The sequence below is a fragment of the Lichenostomus cassidix genome, chromosome 14 (genome assembly GCF_008360975.1).
Source record: "Lichenostomus cassidix isolate B80296 chromosome 14, HeHo_3.0, whole genome shotgun sequence".
In the NCBI taxonomy this organism is placed as follows: domain Eukaryota; kingdom Metazoa; phylum Chordata; class Aves; order Passeriformes; family Meliphagidae; genus Lichenostomus; species Lichenostomus cassidix.
In genome coordinates, this window is record NC_139495.1 from 2,879,315 (window position 1) to 2,900,253 (window position 20,939).

Below are 20,939 nucleotides of genomic sequence, written 5' to 3' on the forward strand. Positions count from 1 at the left end.
TTTTCTTGTTTGTTTATTTTTTTAAGATGCTTTTGAGATGTCGGGAAGCTCTGCCTTACACCACCCCTGGTCCTCGGGCGCTGAAACCCAACAGGATTAATTCAAAGGAAATCTTCTTTCCCATCCCACCTGCTGGGTTAGGGACTTTCTGCTCCAAAGCAGCTCTGACTCTGTGGGTGTCTGCAAAGATCCTTGGAGTGTCTGTGTCTGGGTCAGAGGGAATTAGCTGTTAATAGAGTTAGTGATGGGAGGGCAGCACAGCACTTCTCTCCCCAGGAGTGCCAAGGACTGCTGCTGGTGGCTCTCAGTGCCATCTGCAAGAGCAGCTCCTGCGTCAGCATCCTTTATGTGCTGATGATCTGTGCCTGAAACTATACCCTGGGAGTGGAAATGAGCCTGAGAAAATACCTTCCGCAGTCCTTCTGGGGCTTACATAAACACTATTTAAAATTAGAGCCACTCATTATGTTGGTATGTGCATTTACCTTGACCTCTGACTTTTCAGCCTGCAAGTGTGCCTGGTCCAGCACAGCCTGGAGTTGGGAGAGAGCTCAGGAGCAAAGCACTGCTAGGTTTTCTATAATTAGTTTAAGGTAAAGAAGCTGGTACAGTATCTCCCCTCCAGGCTGACAGGGAAATCGAAAACAAAACTGCAGCCTGTCACAGCTGAGCCTGGCTTTGATCAGGAACATCAGCCTTGGCTTCTGCTGGAGTGGTTTGGAGGGAAAGGGGAAGAGCAGCAATACTTGGCCACAATATACAAGGCTTTTCTTGCACGTGCTTGCAGAGAAATGAATGCTTTTATTTTCCCACTCTCCCTTGCTATTTCCCAGCCAAATCCATGCAGCAATTTGTATTTTGCCACCAGAGATGCCATCTCGGTTGTCACCCTGGAATAGCTGCTGAGCTCCGTGCCGGCATTGTCACGGAACAACATTTCTACTATTTGTTGTGGTAATAGTCGTTAGTAGCAAAGCAATTAACGTGTCACCTGCAGCACAACGAAATGTGACCTCTTTCCATCCCCACCACCCCTTTGGTGCCCAAACCAGCCAGTCTGAGCTCCCCTAGGCTCTGCTGCTTGGTGCCAGGGCTGTCCTAAAGCAAGGGTCACTCCGGTGGGATGGCTGTGCCTGCAGGCTGGCTGGGAATGGTTGGATTTTTGGGAAGAGAGCGTGTCCCACCGGGATGCACTGTGGCAATCCAGCGCTCAGCAGCTCCGGGAGCTGGACTTGGCTCCCCACCAGTTTCCTGTTGACGTCACCTGCTATTTCTCTGCTGCAGTTTTTACAACTGTTGAGCTTTCAAGGGTAACCGGAGCCGAGTCCGGCCAGCCTCGGCAGCTGCCGATGAGGGAACGCGGCTCTACCTTCCCCGATTCCCTCTGCTCGCCCGCGCTGCTGCTCCCCGCCTTGGGGACCGCTGGGGTTTGGGGACATCGGGCGAGGAGGGCTCTGTGAAGCCAGCGGGCGCTTGGGGCCATGCATTCCCACTGAAAGGAATCATCGGTGCTTGCAAGAAGTGCCGTGCGCTGGATCCTGCGGGAATTTTTTCCCCTCCCTCCTCCAGTCCGCCCCCATCCCTCTCTTCTGCCAGGCGTGCCTGCGCTGCTCTTCATTTCTGGGAAACCATGGACAAGAAGCAAGGTAGATGTTGCAATTTCCAAAACACGTGGTGGGGGAGAGCAAAGGGCTGATTTTGGTGCGAAAAGGGGGCAGTGTAACTTTTTTTTTTTTGGGGTCGATCCACGCGGTTTTGTTTCTCCTGGCTGGGGCGGGGGGGCATTCTCTTTTTCTCTTTGCAGCTGGGGATCTATTTTTAAAGCATTGGGAAAGTTGCATGTTTTGTGTGCGGTTAAAACTCTGTTGTCTTAATTGCAAAAAAAAAAAAAAAAAAAAAAAAAAAAATAGAATCAAAGCCGGCATGTCTGAAGGAAAATATGCAGAGGGTAAAGCTGGCTTCTGGCTCCGGTTTGAGTCGCATTCCTGGGACGCAGGCTTTTCCAGCAGCTCTCCGTGGTTGTCCCCTGCCTGTTGCACGGGAAAGGTGGGTGCCCATGGCCCCGGCAGTGGGAGCTCTGATTCAGCACAGGCTGACAGGCTGTTTTGGGGCTGCAAGGGGCTTTTTGTGCAGCGTAGTTTTTTCCTGCTGCTGGCTGGCAGTTTTGCAGAAGTGAGGAGTGCTGACCCCATCTGCAGCGGGACCTCGGCAGGCTGATGAGTGATGGCTCTGGGCAGGTTGAGAGCCCTTTTTCCACTTCCATGGATAGCTTTTTCCACTTTCCAAACAGCACAAAGTGTGCCTGTGAGGAGCTGGCTCTCATGACCAAGCACCCAAATTCCCCTCTCTGCTCTGCACCCTGCCTCGAATTTATTTTATTTTTTATTTTTTCCTTGATGCTTCTTTGTTCCAGCTCCTTCTTTGCAGCAGGGCTGGGATCAACCCTCCAGCCTTCTGCCCTGTCTATGGCATTTGACTCTCCCCCTCTCTCTCATCGAGGAGAACCGGGATGCATCCCAAACATTTCCCCCCAGCACTAACAAAGCAGTGCAGCTCTCAGAGCAGCCTCCTGTGCCCAGGACTTCACCTGGAGCTGCAACCAGAGCCCCGGGGAGGCAGTGAAGAGGTTTAATTTCAAAGGTCGACTCAGGCAAATAGTTTTATTTGCAGTTCTTCAGATTGTCCTGTTCGTTTCTCTCCGCCCACGCCAGCGGAGTGGGAAGGAAAAACCTCTGCTGGAGAGGTGCAGCTGAATAGGGCTGAAGTTGGTGGTGGCAAAAATGAGGATTCCAGTGTTGAATTAGGCAGTTCCAGGAACTGTCTGGTGGTTCTTAACTGGTGGTGGTTATAAGCATGAGAAAAAAAAACTCGTTGGGCTTTTCTTTTTTTTTTCTTTAGGAGGAAATGGTTCCTTTCTTAGCATAAAGGATGCAGTTACGTGCCTGCAGCATCACGTGGGTTGCAATTTCATCCACACCAGGAACTTCTGTCAGCTAATTTTCCCCTGCCTGGGTGCAGGGCACTGTGCTGTGTGTGTCTGAGGCTGGCAGCTCCTTCCTGTGCCCAGAGTGGTGCTCTGCCATCCCATGGGCTCGGGGCTGCCAGCAGAGCCCTGCAGCTTGCAGGGATAACCAGGACTTGTCCCCAAATTGCCTTGTGCTGCTGCTGCATTTTGGTCTTCATGGAGGGATCTCTTGAGGGGAACTTGTGCTTGCAGGCACCGTGTCCTGTGCTTGCAGACACCCCTCTTGCAAGAGCCCAGTGCCCTGGGAAACTGGAGTGTTTCCAGGGTTTTCAGGTGACCTAAGCAGTTGTGCACATTCTAGCAATTCCTCCTGCACCGACCCTGCCGGGATCCCAAATGTGGGAGGGATTGTGCTGAGTCTCAAGTGTAGCAGAGGCAGTGCCAGGGACTCTCCAGTGGGAAGGAGCTGACAGCAGCTGCCTGCGGGGGCTGAAGGCAAATGCTGCCCTGCGACTGAAGGGCTTGGATTGCAGGGTCATGTCATGCCCATCCCACTGCCTTTCTGCTTCTCTCTTTTTTCCCCTATTTTTTATTCCCTTCCCCAGTTTTTCCTGCACTCTCATTCACACTGAACAGGACATGGGCTCTCCTTGGGGAGCTGTAGAGGCACTGGTGCCACAAGCAGTGGGAGAAGCTCGCAGCAAGGAGTTCAGCCCAGCCTTCAGGAACTGGAAATCGCGTGGCCAATTTTAGGAGAGCTGTAAAAAACGAATCCAACCTCTGCCTCAGCTCCCTGGCTGCAGGGCAGAATGCTGGGTGATTTTATTCCTGCAGGCATGGGCTGAGCTGGGTTTTCCACCCGACGTAGGTGGCCCAGGCAGAGCCTGGGAGTGGTGGTGTAATACCTCTGGTTTAGGCGGTGCTTTGCCAGGTTGGAGCTAGGAATTGCTTTTTGGGGCTAGGCAGGACAGGCTGGGAAGGGGATGGTCGCTGATTCCAACACTGGGAAGTCAAGGGTGCTAGTTTGGGAGTACAGGGAAGTGTGCAGGGTGCCTGTGACAGGAGAGTTCATGGCCAGTGCACATTAAATGACTCTCCTGTACGGAGCAGGGAGTTTGGGACAGGGAATCTCTGTGTCCCTTGCTGCAAATCCTGCCTGCAAGCTTGGATTTGGAAGCTTCCAGCTCCCTCCAGCCTTGGTCCTGCACCCAGGGCTGAGGAATGGCTGAGGCCATCCTGCCTGGCTCGGGATCCAGTGGACCCTGCTCCTGCCCCGTGAGTCACAGCCACAGTGCCAGGGGAGCCGCTGGCAGCACAGAAGGCGCTTTGTGCAGGCTCTGCAGGGTTACTATGGCAATTGGGGAGAGGGAGAGCAAACAGATGGAGCAGAATCCCAGCCAGGACGGGGGGATTTCAGGGCTTCATGTGGAGGTCTGGCTGGTAACTGCTGGGGGGGCTGTGTGTGGAGCAGAGACCACTCGGAGTTTTGGAGCAGCTCCTGGGGCTGAAATGCTTAGTACAAAGCTCCTTCTCCCCTGGGGTGGAATGGGGTGTGTGCCCATGGTGAGCTCCACGACTTGCCTGAGTGCAGAAGGACTCAGGGGACCCCCAGTTTCTAGATTGTGTTCTTGGCCTCCCACACTGAGTAGCTGGGAGTGGGAAGGGCAGGCATTTCTGAACCCACGGACAACATCTTTCCTTTGGCTCTGTTTTGCGTTTGCTCCCGTCGTTACTCAACTGGGTATTTTGCAAAGTGCCATCAGTGGGTGTCTGGGGCTATTCATAGTGCCCCTTCCAGCCCTGCTGGGTGGGCGATGGGGAAGGGAAACTCTGCAGGCTCACAAATTAGAACTTGTGATTGCTCTGACATGGTCGGGTGGTTTCCATCCAAGCGGGATCGGTTTGGGGTGGAGTGGCTTGTTGGCTGGTTTCACTGAGCTGGAAGTTCTCATCATGGGAACTGTGCTGGTGTTGGAGATTGTGGGTCAGCTCTGATGCAGGAAAAGTGGCAGATAAGATGGGGATATGGACTGAACTGTGCTGATTCCCTCAGCAGGGTGGGATGCTGCTGGTCCTGCAGTTGGGACCTTTGCAGTATGTTGCAGACCAGCTTTAACCTGCAAACCCGGTGAGGTTTGCATTTGGGGAAGGACATGGCAGGAAAAGTGAGTTCCAGGCGCCTGTTTTGTCTTGGAGCTGGCAGGGCACAGGGATGGGGGCTGGCAGTGCTGGGGACATGTTGGACACCCTTCTGTCCTGCTGCAGCTGCAGGAGCTCTCACACAATGTTGTCTCTCCTGCTGAAATTCCAGCTCCTCGCCTCTCCCCTCCCTTCCCTGGCAGCCTTTGGAGTGCTGGACTTTGTCCACACGCCTGCTGCTGGCAGCCAGGCAGGTAGGAGCTGTTTTGAAAGGCTGTCCAAGGCCACCCTGAGCTGTCTGCTCCCAGCCCCGTGCCTGGAGCACACCTTGGTGTTCCTGCTTTCCAATGCATCTTCCAGCTCTGTGCAGCCAGAAGCACCTTTAGCTGCAAAGTGCAGCTGCTCCCTTGTCTCTCCTGGGGGGTCAGGACATTGATGCTCTCAGCTGCAGCACTCCAGCCCCTCGGGGTCAGTTTATTTCCCCAGTGAGCTGGGCTGGTATTTTCGCTTGCAGGTGAAATATTTTCTGGCCTGTCCTGGCCCTGACTGAGCCTCATTTCCTTCTGCAGCAGTGGGTTTTGTTGTCTCAGGGCTGTTTGGAGCTGGCAGGAGGGGGACAACAGCATCCTCTTGCCAGGTGCCTCAGCCTGTGTAAGCATGGGTTTTTCATGCATTCTCTGCTGGCTGACAGTCATCTCAAGGCTGTTTTTCCCTCTTTTCCATCCACTGTGCATGCGGTGTCCCCTCTCCTGCTGGGACTAACCCCTTGGTTTTGCTGGATGTCTGGTGGTCATTTCCCTCCATGCCAGACCCAACTCTGGCTCTTCCCAGGAAGGCCAGGCTGAGCCCAGGGCCCTGGGGGTCAAGGAGCCTCTGGACAGGGAGCGTTTTTGGGAGCCCTGCACATCACTAATGGCGTGGGGACCTCTTGTGGCTGGAGAAGCGGGGATGGGGCCAGGCTTGGCTGTGCTCCCAAAGCCCAGCTGCCTCCCTCTCCTGGAGCTCTCCTGGGTTCATGAGCCATGAGGGATGCAGGGCTGCTGTCTGGTTTGGCTGGAGCATGAAGGCTGAGCTGGTGTCTCCCTTTTCTCTTTCAGATTCCAAAGGATCCGTGGAGCCACACAAACCAGGTAAGTGCCCAGCAGAAATCACAGTTTTGACCCCTGAAGGGGTTTAAATCCCAAAGAGGGGGGATTGTTAATGGCCATGAAGGGTAAAGAGCACTTTTGGGGTACAGTGCTTGGCTGCAATACCTGGAAAATAGTCTCTGTCAGTGCACCCCTGGATATTTCTACAAAGAAATGCTCATCAGTGCCATTGAGACCCACTTGTGCTTCTGGCTCTTGCTTGAAACTTTGGGCAAGTGGTCACTGTGACCTTGGCATTTTGCATGGTGAGGGGTCCAAGCCCTCAAGCATTCCCTGCTGGGAAGAAGATGCTTGAAAGAAAAAAAGCAAAAATCCACTTGCTCACATGTTGCATCTTCTCTTCCAGTGAAAGGCAAGAAGAAAAGGGATCTGAGGATAACATGTGTCCCCATCAAACCACCTGTTGCCAACACAACGTAAGTATCTCTGCTGCTTAAAGAGGTTCTCCAGAGCTGGATTTGGCACTTCCTCAAGAGGAATGGCCTGTGAAGACTACCCAAAATCAGCATAGTTATTTTTTTCTCTTAAGCTCTGGCTCGTGGCTGATGGGAAGGAATTGCACATATGTGTGCAGACACGTGCACAGCGTGTGTCTCTCTGGGAGGTGCCTGTTTGATTTGAAATGTCCTAAAGGCAAAGACTCAGAACCTTCTGGGAAGCTCTCCTCAGTCTTTCTGCCAATGCTAAAGGACAAAGATTGGGTAGAGAGAGTAAAATCTACCCAAGGGAAGAAGAGGGAAAGGATTTTAGTGCAGGGAAAGAGAAGAGGTGGTGGTAGCTGGACAACAACAGAAGCCAGAGGCACAAAGGTTGACCTGAGTATCAGGACTAGTTTGAGTTGTTTGCAGCTCCTTACCCTGATGCAAGGAGGACACAGACATCTTGCACTGTTATGCTGTTTGGTGCTGGGGCCAGTGCCCAGCAGTATCTCAGGGCACTGGAATTTCTGCCTGCCCTGTTTGCTTCGAGCTGCTGATGCTTGTTATGCCATGAGGGAGAGCCCAGGGTAGCAGTGCTTGGTTTGACAAAGAGCAGACAGCTAAAATTCCTCTTCCATGGTGCTCTTCCAAAACACTGCATTGCCACTGCTGAGCCTTGTTTGCTCCAGAAACCTCTTCCAGAGAACTCTCCCAGCTCCAGGAGAGCAGTGAAATCCCCAGAAGGGAAATATCACTGCTGAAAACCCCAGGTAGAAAGGGGGAGGCAGGGGAACTCCCCCATTGATGCTGTGCAGCCTCGCACAGCCGAGCTCTGTGTGTGACAGCCACCTCCTTTTCCCCAGGGGCACATCTGTCTCTGCTCCTGCCAGAGTTTGAATTTCCCCTGGAGAAGGCCTCATGCTGGAGTCTGCAGGGCTTTGCATGCCCAGAGGCTGGTGCAAGCTGTCCACAGCTCCTTTCCTCCCTGCTTTTCGAGCTGCAGTGCAAATATTTGCACAGTGCAAAGCTTTTGCTCAGAGCCCAAAGTACTTCCTTGAAGCTGGAGGTTGCTCTGATGGGAATTGAGACTAAACTGGTTGGGCAATCTCTGCTTTTAGAAGCTCCCAGGGGATGGGGAGAGCCCAGAAGGGAGGCACGAGGGGCAGAGCACTCACGATGGCTCCAAAAGTACCGTGCTGCCCATAATGGGAAGTGGGCAGCAATGAGGAAAAAAGCCATAAAGGACAACTTTCGCCTGCCTGGCGCTGTGCAAAGGGTGACACCGAAGAGCTGCCTGCTCTGCCTGCCTGGAACAGGCAGCAGAGTGTACACAAATGACTCACTGGGGAGGAATTACCTGTTGTTCCCTCGCGTGCGTTTCGGGCTACGTGGCTCTGCTGTTACAACACCTGCCTGTCAAAACATGACAGCTGAGCTGCTCTGCCACACAGATGTCTCATCCTGCCACTCTCGGCTCCTTGGGCTCCTCTCCCGAGCAGGAATGGTTTCAGAGCCTGGTGGTTTGATGCATGTCTCACCTGGCTGACTCCCCAGGGTTCTCCTGTGCCTCGTGGGTGTGGGGTGAGGTGTTAGTGGCACGATTTAAAGCATTTGTGGGTGTTTGGAGGGGGCTGGTTGGTACCCACCATGAGGCACAGTGGGGAAGGCAGTGGCTGAAAGTGTTCAAGGCAATGTGAAACCTGGCTCTGGCCAAGAGGGTGAATGAAGCTGGGCTTTCTCCTGACTTTGTCTCTTTTCTTGCAGGCCCCCGAGGAACTTGGACTCCAGGGCGTTCATTACCATCGGAGATAAAGTACGTGGCAGTGGGGTTTCTTTTTTTTGCTTGCTTCCAGGTTTGTTCTCCCTGGGCATGGAGAGCTCTGTAGATTGTGCCTTGCAACCTGTCAGATCAGGAGTGCAGCCTCGTGGGATCCAACTTTGCAAGGATGGGACATGCCACAGCAGGACTTTTTCCCTGTGGAGCAGTGGGGTGTCCATGTATGTTTAGAGCAGTGACTGCTGGGGACCTGAATGTGTCACCCCAACTGTAGGGTGCCTTGTCCCTGAGCCTGTGCACTCAGTGGCTGGGCTTTCCTGCCTGCAGGAGGCAGGTGGATGCCATGAAATGCCATGTGGGCAGTTTTGTCCATCGTGGGAGATCTCAGACAGCCCCCCAAGCCAGCTTGGTCTGAATGGATGGAGAGAAGCTCTGGCTGCCCCATCCCTGGAAGTGTCCAAGGCCAAGTTGGATGGGGCTTGGAGTAATCTGGTCTAGTGGAATTTGTCCCTGCCCATGGCAGGGTGTTGGAACTCGATGATTTTTAAGGTCCCTTCCAATCTAAACCATTCTGTGATGACCCAGCCCATCTGCCCTAAATGAGGGTGGCCTCACCAAGCTCACAGACTGCCCCAAACAAAGTCTCTTTATCTTGCCTACCCACAGGTCTGTGTTAATGTCTGAGGCCCTTGAGAAGCTGGGCACAAAGCTTCCCTCTGGTTCTCCAAAGTCTTTCCTAGTGACCTGATGAAAAACACTGCTAGAAATAGCCACTGTCTCTCTTTTATTTCATTCTCTTGTTATGGGCTCTCCTGGGGCTGCAGAAGCTGTTTGCAAACGAGCTAAAAATACCCTGCATTGGATCAGCCCTATATCTACACCATTCCAGGCTGGGAAGTGGCTTGGCTGATGGGATCTGGGTCTCTTGGCCACAGTGCAAGGATTGGAGGAGAGGAGAGGAAGCTTTGGCTGGGTCCAGGGAACAATCCTGTTGCCTGTGCTGTTTTCTGGGCCTGGTGTTGTGTGTAGCAAGGACTCTGGGAGAGATGCTCTCTGTGACAGCCTGGGCATGGTGTGTGCAAGGGGACAGTCCTTCAGCTTAGGGAAAATTCCCTAGAGTCACTTCCTTGCCTGCTCCAGTGTTTGCAGGAAGGGTCTGGTCCAGATATTTTGCAGTGACACGATGGAGAAGAGGACTTGGGCAGAAGCCCAGCTTTAGGAGTGGGGGTGGATGGTGACCTTGGGTCCATGGGATCTGCACTGACCATGCTGTGCATCCCATTGTCCTGGGAGGGAAGCGCTGGCTCCGTGGGTGCATCCATCACCTCTTGTTGCTGGGCAGGGCAGTCCTGGTTCCTGGAGTGTGCTGGGAACCGCCAGCTTCTGGGGAAGCCTCAGGGCAAATGCCAGGAAAGGAAAAACACAATAACCTGGAACAACTGCAGAACATGTGTCCCAAAAAGCACCACCAGATCCTTCCTGGAGGCCCCTGCACCGCTCCTCTGCCAGCTGTCTGCAGCAGGAGGTCAGACGTGTCCCCTCAGCCCTGCTCTCCTCATTTCAGGATCCACGTCCTGCCCAGGAAAGGGCCGGCAGCTTCCTGTGCTGGGCAGAGCATAGCTCAGTGCTGAGCTCAGGCACAGCCCTACCTCACTCCCCACCCGCCACATCTGGCTGCAACCACCAGCCACATCTGGCTGGAATCAGCAGAGCTGGGGCTGGCTGGAAGGTCTGGCCAGGCTGATGGCTGCTGCCCGTGCTGTGGCCAGTGCCAAGGGGACAGTGCTGGCCAGGGGCCCAGCAGCCACATCTCCCAGCCTGGCTCCTCCACGCCAGAGGCCGTTTCCTCTCTCCCTGCTCAGGGCGTAGCTCTCAGGCATTGTATCCGGAGCTGTGCCTTGCTGCTTTCCCACCCTCACTGCCTTTGTGGCCACTGGGGCAGTTTGGCATCCTGGTATTATTTTCCTTCCCTGAGACCGGAGGAGAACTGGAGGCTGGATAAAGGCTGGCTAAAAGGAGGCCTGTGACTTATTAGGAGCGATGAATGCAGTGTCCAAAAATAGCCCATGTCTCACTCAGTTCGTGCCCTGCCCAGCAGAGCCAGCAATTACAGGGGAACGTGTCTTTAGGGAAACTTGTTTGTGGGTTGTGCAGGAGCTCACTGGCTCCCTGCTGTGTCAGGCCATGGTTTTTTGCCAGCTTGAAGCAGCACTTATGTAGTTTTCTTGGTGTTAGCTGAGGTTTTACCTTGCTGGCAGCTTTTTGGTGGTAGGAGAAAGTATTGAAAGCAGGTAAAACCCGTTTGAGCTCCCTGATGGTTAGAAATGGAGCTGCTGTGTGCATCCCATCTAAGAGAGGCTTTGCACAGATGTTATTAAACACACAAAGCTGTGTTTGTGACTGATGATTTTTGGGATGTGGGGAGAGGTGAGGGATCCCTGGCTGCACACAAGGGGTTTGGAGCTGTGGTGGAGGCTCCTGACTGCTGCCCATGTTGGCACAGGAGCTGTTAAAATCCTGCAAATAGTTCAGCAGCTGCAGAAATACCCCTGTGTGGGTAATCCCCAGCAGGCAGAGAGGCACCAACCTTTGGTGCCCTTTCTAGTGGCAGTGTGCCCTGGCTTAAAGGATGAAAGTCCTGATCCCCAGCTGCAGAGGGGGAATTAAACGAGCCCTGATGAGTGTGGGGTGAGAAGGTTTGGGCTGTGATTCAACAGAGCCAAAAATACACCCATTTTCTCCAAGTGTGCTGCCTCTGGGGTCCTGCAGGTTGTCAGTGTTTGAAACGCCCTGCAGAGCAAGCTGAAAATGTTCCTGATGTCCTTGTTGATAAATGTGCTTTTCCCTCATGTCATTTTGTCCTCTCTCCCTAAAGAACTTCGAGGTGGAAGCTGATGACCTGGTGGCCATTTCAGAGCTGGGCCGTGGTGCCTATGGCGTGGTGGAGAAGGTCAGGCATGCCCAGAGTGGTACCATCATGGCTGTGAAGGTGAGGACACCTGAGGGGGATGGGGATCAGGATGGGCAGCCCCAAGGGGGCAGAGGAACTGCTGAGCTCCACTGGTTGTGGCAAAGTGGGGATGGTTTTATCTGGGTTTGGCAGCTTCTGGTGTGGTTTGCCTGTGGTTTGGTTTGACCCTGTGCTGATACTGGCTGGGCATGGTGGGATTGATAACAGGCTTGGAAATCCAGGATTGGTGCTGGCAGTGCAAGGCTGGGATGTCAGAATGCCTGTCCAGGCTGCTGGCTGACCCTGCATCTGCTGCAGAGCTTGAATCCATTAAGGTTCTGTCTGGCAGAGGGAATCTGGGTGTTTCCTCCTGGGTGCTGCTGCCTGCAAAATAAGGGTAAAACACTTGCCCTGGGCCCAGAAGTGCAGGTCCTGAGTCAGACTGGGGGATGATGATGTTACCCCACCTACACCAAACCCTTCTTCTCTGCTGTTTGTCTCAGAGGATTCGAGCCACTGTGAACACTCAGGAGCAGAAGAGGCTGTTGATGGACCTGGACATCTCCATGAGGACAGTTGATTGCTTCTACACAGTCACCTTCTATGGAGCCCTCTTCCGTGAGGTACTGACCTGGGGAGCTCCTGGGGCTTTGGGAATGCACTGGAGGCACCAAGCTGTCCCCAAACACCTCTGTGTTCTTCAGCCCAGCTCTTTAGCTTCCACATATTTCCAGGGAATTCCCCCTCAGCTGTTTTCTCTCCATCCACAGGGTGATGTGTGGATCTGCATGGAGCTCATGGACACCTCGCTAGATAAATTCTACAAGAAAGTACTGGAGAAGAAGAAAACCATCCCTGAAGACATTCTGGGGAAAATGGCTGTGTCTGTGAGTGGCTCTTGGGTTCTTCCATGGGTTTGTGCATCCCCTGAGCCTGTTGGAGGTCTCTCCTGAGGCCTGCAGTGTGTTTGCAGTGAGAGGCTGCTGCTGTGTGTGACTGATGGGTGCTTTTTCACTCTGTTTGTCCCCAGATTGTACGAGCTCTGGAGCACCTGCACAGTAAACTGTCTGTAATCCATAGAGGTAAATGCTGGATGGGGTTAGTGGAGTGTGGCTGGAGATCTAACCTTGAAATGAGCTAGGGGAGGACTCCTTTCCAGGAGATGTGTGCTGTGTCCCTCTGGGATGCTTTGAGTGGAATCTGCTGGTGCTTAGGACTGTGGTGGACAAATTTGGATGCTCAAGACTTGTTCCTGAGTTGCATCCCTTCTTGCAGGATGTTGCTCTCTTCCTGCTTTCATGAAGGGTTGAATATAACAACAAAACTCCTCACTGCCTCTATTTTATGAACATCTCTGTCTCTCTTGGAGTGCAGAAGTGCCTTGAAGGCAGCTCTTGGAGACAAAATCCCCAAATCCTCCTGGCTGGGTAGTTTCAGCAAAGTGAGGCTGAAGGAGACCTTATAAAATCACAGATGGGAATTGTAACACCCAGGTCCTGCTCTCCATCCTGGCATAGTCCCTTGTGTAGTATTGGACAGATCATGATGTGCATGAGACAAACTGTCCTGAGAATTTGGTATAATTGTGCTTTTAAGGCTCTGCTGGGCACAAATCTCTCCTAAGGAGCTGGGGATCAACTCCTCAGCATTTTATTTCAACCTTTTGACCTGCCTGGTTGGAGAGGGGACTTGTTCTGCCTGGAGGACATGGCTGTAGTTTACCTGTGAATGACTTTTATTGAAATAAGACCAGTGGAGTTTTGTCTCCTTTCCCTTGTATTGGGGCCTGCAGGGAGTCATCTGTCTTGTCTCAGACTCTTCAAACACCCAATTTGCCCTCTTGCATTTTCTCTTAGATGTGAAACCTTCCAACGTGCTGATCAACAAGGAGGGACACGTGAAAATGTGCGACTTTGGGATCAGTGGCTACTTGGTGGACTCTGTTGCCAAGACCATGGATGCTGGCTGCAAACCCTACATGGCTGTAAGTGCAACCCTGTGCAGCCCTCAGCCCTGAGCAGGCTGCTGCTTAGAAATCAGTCTGTTCCACCTCCACCCTGAGATAAAAGCCACTTGAGAGTGCTCAGGTCTCCCTGGCTCAGCAGAGCCTCCAAGGAAGGGATCACCCTCCCCATAAACCCAGCTCTGTGTGTTAATCCCACAGTGACTCTCCCTCTGCCCCTTCCATTTGCAGAAAAACACAAAACTGTGGTGCTTGGAAGGGCTGCTCCTTGTTGGATAGAAAGTGCTGAGGCTTTTTTTGGCAGGATTGTTTCATTTCATCCTCAAGTCAGTGTGAATTTCCCTTTGCCATCTGTGGCATCCGTGTGGGAAGCGTGTGCTCCTGAGGCTGGGATCATGCAAGTCTCACTCTCCCACAAAGAGGGAGAGTTGCTGTGAGTTGTGTGCAGCAAGATGTGGCTTTCATCAGTGCTAGATTATTAACCTCAGACCCTGCCTCCCTGGGGACACGAGCAGGGAAATCCACCCAGCCTGGCTTTTGGAGCCACAGATTTGCTCTGTGGGGTTTGCACTGGGAAAACAGGAGTTGTAACATCTCTCATCTTGCTTTTACAGCCGGAAAGAATAAACCCTGAGCTGAACCAGAAGGGCTACAACGTGAAGTCAGATGTCTGGAGCCTTGGGATCACAATGGTAATGCCAAGGGCTGGGATCTGTATCTGCAGCTCTGGGGTTGGGATGGGATTTGGGCAGGTGGAGCTGTACCCCTGCAGCTGGCTGGTTGCCCATCAAACAGGACTCAATTTGAGCATGACAGCTCAGGGCATGAGGTTAATTACCCAGGGAATTCAGGCTCCCAGGGGAAAATATCAGGATGACAATGAGTATCCAAGATGATTTTCCAAGAGTCTGGCTTTTAATTGCTCTGCACTCCCTGCATGCTGGCTAAGGGGTGGTCAGTGGAGCAGGGTTTGCTGCAGCTGGGGCTAAACCTCTGTGCTTCACCCCCCAGAGCCTTGCAGGGGATCCCAGTCGTGCTGCAGTCAGAGCTGCTGTGTGTAGTTTGCAGCAAATCCTGCCTGCGGGGTAGCTCAGAGCAGCCAACAGGAAGGGGAAATACTTTCAGTTCCAAAATCGCAGCTGGCCGGGATGGTTTATCTGCCTCGTGCAAGAAACAGATCTTGCAGAAAGCAGCTGAGATCCTCTGGCGCCAGAGGACAAAGGAAATCCCAGCTGTTGGCTCCAAGGGATGCTGCCTGAGAAACACAGCTCCTGCTTTCCAGGAGGCTGTCTCTCTGAGGGGAGATTATTTTCAGGAATTTTTCCTGTGTCCTCTGAGCTGTGGCCTTTGTTTTGGGCGCTGCATCCCTGCATTTGTGTGTGCTGTCTTGGCAAATACTCCCTCTTGGTAAATATTCCCTCTTCCCCAGCATGGCCTCATCCAGAGTGCCAAACCCAAACCCAAACCCCTCTCCCTCGTGTCACCATGCCAGTGCAGAGCTGGGCTGGGTGGCTGGAAATGTAATCAGCTCTGAGCTGCAGGAAGCTGTGGGATGGGAGACTCTGAGTGATGGGCTATCCATCCATACCTCTCTCCTTTCCAAAGCTAGAAGGGAGAGAGGACCTTGCTGAAACCTGGCCAGCCTGCAGCTGAATGGAGCCCCGGAATGTTTGGGTCCTTCTCATGTCTTCCTCCTGGGCTGGCTTCCTGGGATTTGCTTTGTTTTGTTTTCTTTATGAAGGGGTTGGATTGATTTCTGACCAGACAGTTTTTGGGCCATTGAGTTGCAGGGCTATTCCAGGCCTTCCTGGGCTGGTGGCTTCATTCAGTTTTCCAGCAGCAGGAACTGAGCTCCCCTGACCTGAGCCAGAGCCAGGGAGGGACACTGGGCTCTGTCCCCACTCTGTCCTTTCAGGTTTGTTATTCCTCCATCCCATCACACACTACCAGGCAGGTCTGGAGGTTCTGTTGCCCATTTTGAGACAGGAACTGATCTTTGGCATGAGGAGACTGCCCAAGAGCTGTGACAGACTTTTTCCTGCTTAAATGGGGGATGGAGCAGAGGTGACTTGTAGCAAGAACCCAGTAATTGAGGTGGTTTTGGCAAAATGATGTTCTAGCACTTAATTTTTCTTGGGTTTGTGGATTTTTTTGTGTGTTTAGCTCACACAGTGCCAGCCCAAGGCCCAGAGGCTGCCTTAGGGCCAGCAGAGCACTTTGGAAGCCTGTGCAGAAACTGTGTGCTGTTATTATTATCTTTTTAAATAATCCCATTTTACATATCTTTGGTGGCTTCCTGTAAATGCATTAATTTGCTGAACCAGCCTCAAAAGGAAGTATTTTTGGCCTCTGGGTTTTTGTATTTAAAAAAAAAAAAAAAAAGAAAGTATGACCCAAATTGAAGATGGTGTGTAAGGAAAGAAGGTTCTCATTTGAATCTGAGCTGGCTGAGCATCGTGGGTTTGTGCTTGGTGTGTGTCTCACGTTGTTCTGTCTCCATCCCCAGATTGAACTGGCCATTCTCCGTTTCCCATATGAGTCCTGGGGAACACCTTTCCAGCAGCTCAAGCAGGTGGTGGAGGAGCCCTCGCCCCAGCTGCCCCCAGAGCGCTTCTCCAAGGAGTTCGTGGACTTCACAGCACAGTGGTGAGGCTCCAGCAGGGGCTGGTGGCTCTCCCAGCCTGGCTGAGGAGGAGCCCTGATCTGTAGGGGTGGGAGTGAAGCGTGGGGCTGGGTTTGCTGTCCTTTGGGAGCTCATTTCTCCCCTCCTTGCCGTATCTGATGCTCAGCATGGCAGGAAGTGCTGCCCAAACTGGTTTTGCTCTCGGCCTGACTCACCCAGGCTGGTTGGAAGGCACAGACGTTTCTCTTCCCCTTTTCCTGTCACTGCACAGCTGAAATGTTGGTGTTTTCTGGCAAAGTGGTGATGAAACCAGAACGAACCCCTGGCAGCCTCTGGGCGCCTCTGGGTGAAAGCTGCTTTGTGGTTTTGTGGGAAGTGGGGTGTCCCCTACTCCCTGGGTGCTGCTTGGAGCTGCCAGGCAGGGGTGAGCTCACCCTGCAGGTGCTGGGAAACCATCTCCTCTCCTCCCCAGTTGTTCTGGTCCATGTGGGGCAGCCTGCAGAGCTGCTTGGCTTGTGCTTTTTGTGGCAAAACACTGAGTTGTCCTTCCCCAGATACCTGCCTGGCTGCTTTGCTGGTGGTTCAAACCTGCTCAGCCAAGGAGGGAGAGGAATGGGTGCAGCCCACAAGAAGCATTTCATGTTGGTTAGGAAGGGGAGATCCCCTATGACAGACCACATACAGCAAAAGAAAAAGATCCTACAGCCTTTCTCTCCCATTTTTTTTTCCTTCCAGCTTAAGGAAGAACCCAGCTGAGCGAATGAACTATTTAGAACTTATGGTAAGTGCAGAGCTGTTTCTGCTGCTCTTTATCCCAGAGCATTTTGAAAGTCAAATCAATGGTCCAGCAGGGAAATGGAACAACATGTGGGTGATTTTTCAGGCATGGAGCAGGATGGGTGTAGTGTGTCTGATGCAGAAGGATGTGCTGATTCCATGGGTGTTAAAGTCAGGTTTTCCAGGTGTTTTCTCCCTCTGTCCTGTCTGTTCTTGGAGAGTTTAGACCGCGAAGGATGGCAGTACAGCTGCCAAGATAGGGTGTCCCACTGGGGCTGAACTGAGAAATGCCAAAGTTCATCTTGTAGCTGAAGAATGGTGTCCGTGGGAGGCTGGGGAGGAGGTTGGTGTCCACCCCAGCTGTGTGACATCCCTGGGGTCACCTGTCCTCTGGTGTCAGCTGACACTGTCTCTGGTCTCATTGGCAGGAACACCCTTTCTTTACCTTGCACGACACCAAAGAGACTGACATGGCCTCCTTCGTGACAGAGATCCTCGGGGAGGACTCCTAACTCCCAGCTCCCTGCAGCCCCTGCATCCTGGCTTCCCCGCAGGAGAGTGAGAGAGGACTCGAGTTCACGGTGGTTTGCACAAATTGCACCTCCCCGGCCTGGGGGCATCTCTGGCCCCATCTGGCCTCCAATCTCTTTTCTCTTTGCCCTGAGAAAGAAATCCTCCAGGAGGAGCTTTTTGAAGCCAACACCTTCCCAGCTAAGCCACGGACACTGAAGGCTCAGGAGCTCCCGGGAGAGGACCTGAGGTGCCTGAGAGGGCAGAGGGAGCCAGAGGCCACCTTCCCTCCCCAGTACCTGCTGCACAGCACGGGGTTTGTGTTTCTTTGCTGCCTGGGGAAGACAGAATCAGTGCTGCTGTGCTTCTCCCACTCCTCTCCTGCCTGCCCAAAGCCCCTTCCCTGGAGTCTGGTCTCACTCACCTTCCCTTGGTGCCTGGCTCTTTGCCCCAAGGAGCCCATGCAGCTTTTGGGGCTTGTGGGGTTCCCTGGGCTGCTCTTCACACCAGAGGCTGTTTTAATGCCTGGCTCAACACCCTGAGGACCCTTTGAGGCAGCACCAAGTCGGGCATCCCTCTCCCTCCATCAGTGCTGCTCCCCCGGGGAGAAAAAAAGACATTTTTCCAGAGCCCACTGTGACACAAGCTGCAGCCCACAAGCTCTCCCCATGCCTGCCCATGGGACTTCATCCAGCATCCATCCCTTCCCTCTTGGGCACCAGGTGATGGAGAGACAGCAGCTCCCCCACACTGCCTCTCTTCCCTCCAGCCCTGGGCTGGGAGGACACAGCCCTGGCTGCCTCCACCTTCCCTGCCTCCCAGACAAGATGCTGCTCCATCTCCTTCCCAACCTGGAGCTGATGTAAGACCTTGCACTGTGACACCTGGAGGCTGAACTCGCACCCCTCGTGTCCCAAACTGTCCCCAACCCCTGCGGGTGCCAGCGAGAGCCAAACCCCAGTGACTGGCCCGGGGCTGCCGACAGCTGTACATTTGATGTCTATATATAATGGACTTTGTAATGTTTCCTAGGTTTAATCTAACTGGCTATAAATTAAAACCCTTCTGGGTGGGAGGAGGGAGGAGCAGTTCCGTCTCTGCTGACAAATCCACTGTGAAAAACCTGATGTGTTTCCCCCAAGCTCCCAGCCTGAGGAGCTGAGGGAGCAGGAGGGGTTTTTGGCTTCTACTGTACGTGATCATCGATAAACGCACCGGCTGTGGATTTAGGGTTTGTTTTTTTTTTTAAATAATTGAGTTTTTCCGAAGGATTTTTTTTTTTCTTTTCTAATATATATTTGTGTGTGTGTATGTGTGCTCTCTATATATTATATATTTTTAAATCAATGATGAATGTGTGGATGTCTATGTGGCCAGCAGATTTGGTGGAATAGCATTTTCCTGGCTGAATTTGGGCAGGTGGGGAGGGGGTCACTGGAAAACACTGTGGCCTAGGATTACTTTTTTCCCCCTTTTTTAAAGAAATGCATCTATTTTTTAACTGAATCTTTAAAAAATGTTATTCCTGAAATTCATGTCCTGGTGGTCTGGATTTCAGGGTGAATTTCCAGTGTTCAGGGTCCCTCTCAATGAAGAATGATCTCCTTAAATTCATTGCTCCCACCTCCTGCAGTCCAGGGTTTGATGCTGTGCTGGGGAATTAGGGTGCTCCATGCAATTTGTCCCCACGAGCTGCTCTTGGGAAAGCTGCTTTGGGGCAAATGGTTTGCAGTCCTTGGGGCATCACACAGCCATGCTTTTCCCTGTGTCATCCCTCTGATCCTCCCTGAGTGAACAAACCCTGAGGGAACCAGCCCAGGTGGAGCTGCACCATCCCTGTTCAGCTTTGGTTCAACCCTGACCCCCCAGCTCACCTTTGGATGGAAATAAGGAGGTGATTGATGTTCTCCAAATCTCTCTCATCCTGCTCTGCAAACCACCCAACACTCACCTGTACCTGCTTGGTTTGACAGCTTTGCTGCTGAGATGTACAATTGTATTTTTTTTTTCATAGTTGGTTACTTTGGATTATTTTTTGTTTTGAGTTGAACTTTTGGGTTTTTTCCCCTTCTCTCTTTGTTTCAACTCCTTTCCCCTTCCTTTATCTCACCCTTTTTTGGTGCTTTGGGGAACGGTGGGGTTTTTTTCTCAATTTTGAAAAAAAACTTTTTGCATGCTTTTTATTTTTTTCCTGCATTTCTCCTCCTGGAGAAAGTCCTGATTCCTGTATTTTGGGGAAACAGAACATCTGCCCTTTCCAACAGTGGGGAGATGGCTCTGGGGTGGGCTTGGGCCCCTGTGGATGAACTGAGGCTTTGCTGAGGAGGCAAACACACCATCCCTCCCTGTGCCATCTGCTCTGCTTCATTCAACACAGGTCTTACCTGTCCAAATCCCATGTCCCTTTTCACCTCCCTGTCCCACCTTGTTCCCTCTGGCAGTTCCTTGGGGGGAACCAGCTTGGCTTTAAGGTGGGCTGGGATTTTGTCTCACACAGGAAGCCCCTCTCCCCTTGTACTTTTGGGAATGGTCTGTACCCCTCAACCTCCATCCTTGTTTTCAATAAAATTCACCCTCAAACTTGCTGTCTCCTCTTGTTGCTGTTTGAGCATTGACTGGGGGCTGCTGAGGCTCCTGAGCACCCTGGGGATCTGTGGGGTGACTGCTGGGAGGGGAATCCTGCTTTTTCCTTATATTGCGGGGTGATGCTGCTCCTGATTTGGTGATTATACAACTTGTGACCCATGGGATCACAACTGGGAATAGCATTTTTCTGGTTAAATTTGGACAGGTGGGTAAGGGGGTCACTAGAAAACACTGTTCCCTAAGATTACTTTTTTTTTTTTCTTTTTTAAAGAAATGCATCTATTTTTTAACTGAATCTTTTAAAAAATGCTATTTCTGAAATTCATACCCTGAAGGTCTGGATTTCAGGGTGAATTTGCAGTGGGAAAATGGGATCCCTGGGACTGAGGGGGCAGCAGCCTGGGGAAGGATCTGCTCCCTGGCAATTTCTCCTCCAGGTGTGGAGCGATGCTGGTCCAGGTGGGGTTTGGACAAAGCAGCATCCCGGCCGTGGGACCCCCGGGGAGCGCTGCCAGGGGTGCCGCTGCTCTTTCGGCCGGGCAGGAGGGTGGATTTGGGTTTTTGGGACAGAGGAGGCTCACCATAGATGGGGGATCCCGTCGGGTCGGGGGTCCTGGGGCAGCACGCGCTGCCCGCGGCCGCGAGGGGGAGGCAACGGCCGGCGGGAGTGACCGGGAGTGACCGACCCGGACCGACCGACCGGGATCGACCAGGACTGACCAGGACCGACCGAGACTGACCGGGACTGAACGGGACTGACTTACCGGGACCGACCGGGAGCGACTGACCGGGACTGACCGACCGGACACGGCGGGATGAACCTGGATCGGCGGGATGAGCCAGCCCCACGGGGATGAACATCCACCGGGACACGACAGGATGAGCCTGGATCCGCGGGATGAACATCCACCTGGACCTGGTGGAGTCTCCCCTTTCCACCCCAACCTGCAGTGACTCCCTCTCTCAGCACCTCCCCGCCCTTCATCGAGGCTGCACGGCCTGGATTAGGGCAGGAGGGTCCGGAGAATTGTCCCCACGGGGGACTGGGAGCAAGGAAACAGCTCCCAGATATTTTCCCTGTC

General features: G+C 52.9%; 1 protein-coding gene across 3 annotated transcripts in view; it reads left to right on the top strand.

Moving 5' to 3' along the window:
* Nucleotides 1–19,851, top strand: part of MAP2K3 (mitogen-activated protein kinase kinase 3) — a 30,742-nt gene extending 10,891 nt beyond the window's left edge. For 2 of the 3 annotated variants that reach the window (XM_085074473.1, XM_085074471.1), the window contains exons 2-13: nucleotides 6,202–6,234; nucleotides 6,599–6,668; nucleotides 8,436–8,484; nucleotides 11,324–11,437; nucleotides 11,902–12,021; nucleotides 12,169–12,285; nucleotides 12,429–12,480; nucleotides 13,255–13,382; nucleotides 13,976–14,053; nucleotides 15,868–16,007; nucleotides 16,720–16,765; nucleotides 17,190–19,851. In XM_085074473.1, coding sequence (XP_084930599.1) covers nucleotides 6,202–6,234; nucleotides 6,599–6,668; nucleotides 8,436–8,484; nucleotides 11,324–11,437; nucleotides 11,902–12,021; nucleotides 12,169–12,285; nucleotides 12,429–12,480; nucleotides 13,255–13,382; nucleotides 13,976–14,053; nucleotides 15,868–16,007; nucleotides 16,720–16,765; nucleotides 17,190–17,273 — 1,031 coding nt within the window. In that variant the 3' untranslated portion in view covers nucleotides 17,274–19,851. Of the gene's footprint in view, nucleotides 1–1,219; nucleotides 1,647–6,201; nucleotides 6,235–6,598; nucleotides 6,669–8,435; nucleotides 8,485–11,323; nucleotides 11,438–11,901; nucleotides 12,022–12,168; nucleotides 12,286–12,428; nucleotides 12,481–13,254; nucleotides 13,383–13,975; nucleotides 14,054–15,867; nucleotides 16,008–16,719; nucleotides 16,766–17,189 lie in introns of those variants that run through there. The other variant, XM_085074472.1, reaches the window with a different exon arrangement.
* Nucleotides 19,852–20,939: the final 1,088 nt, after the last annotated feature.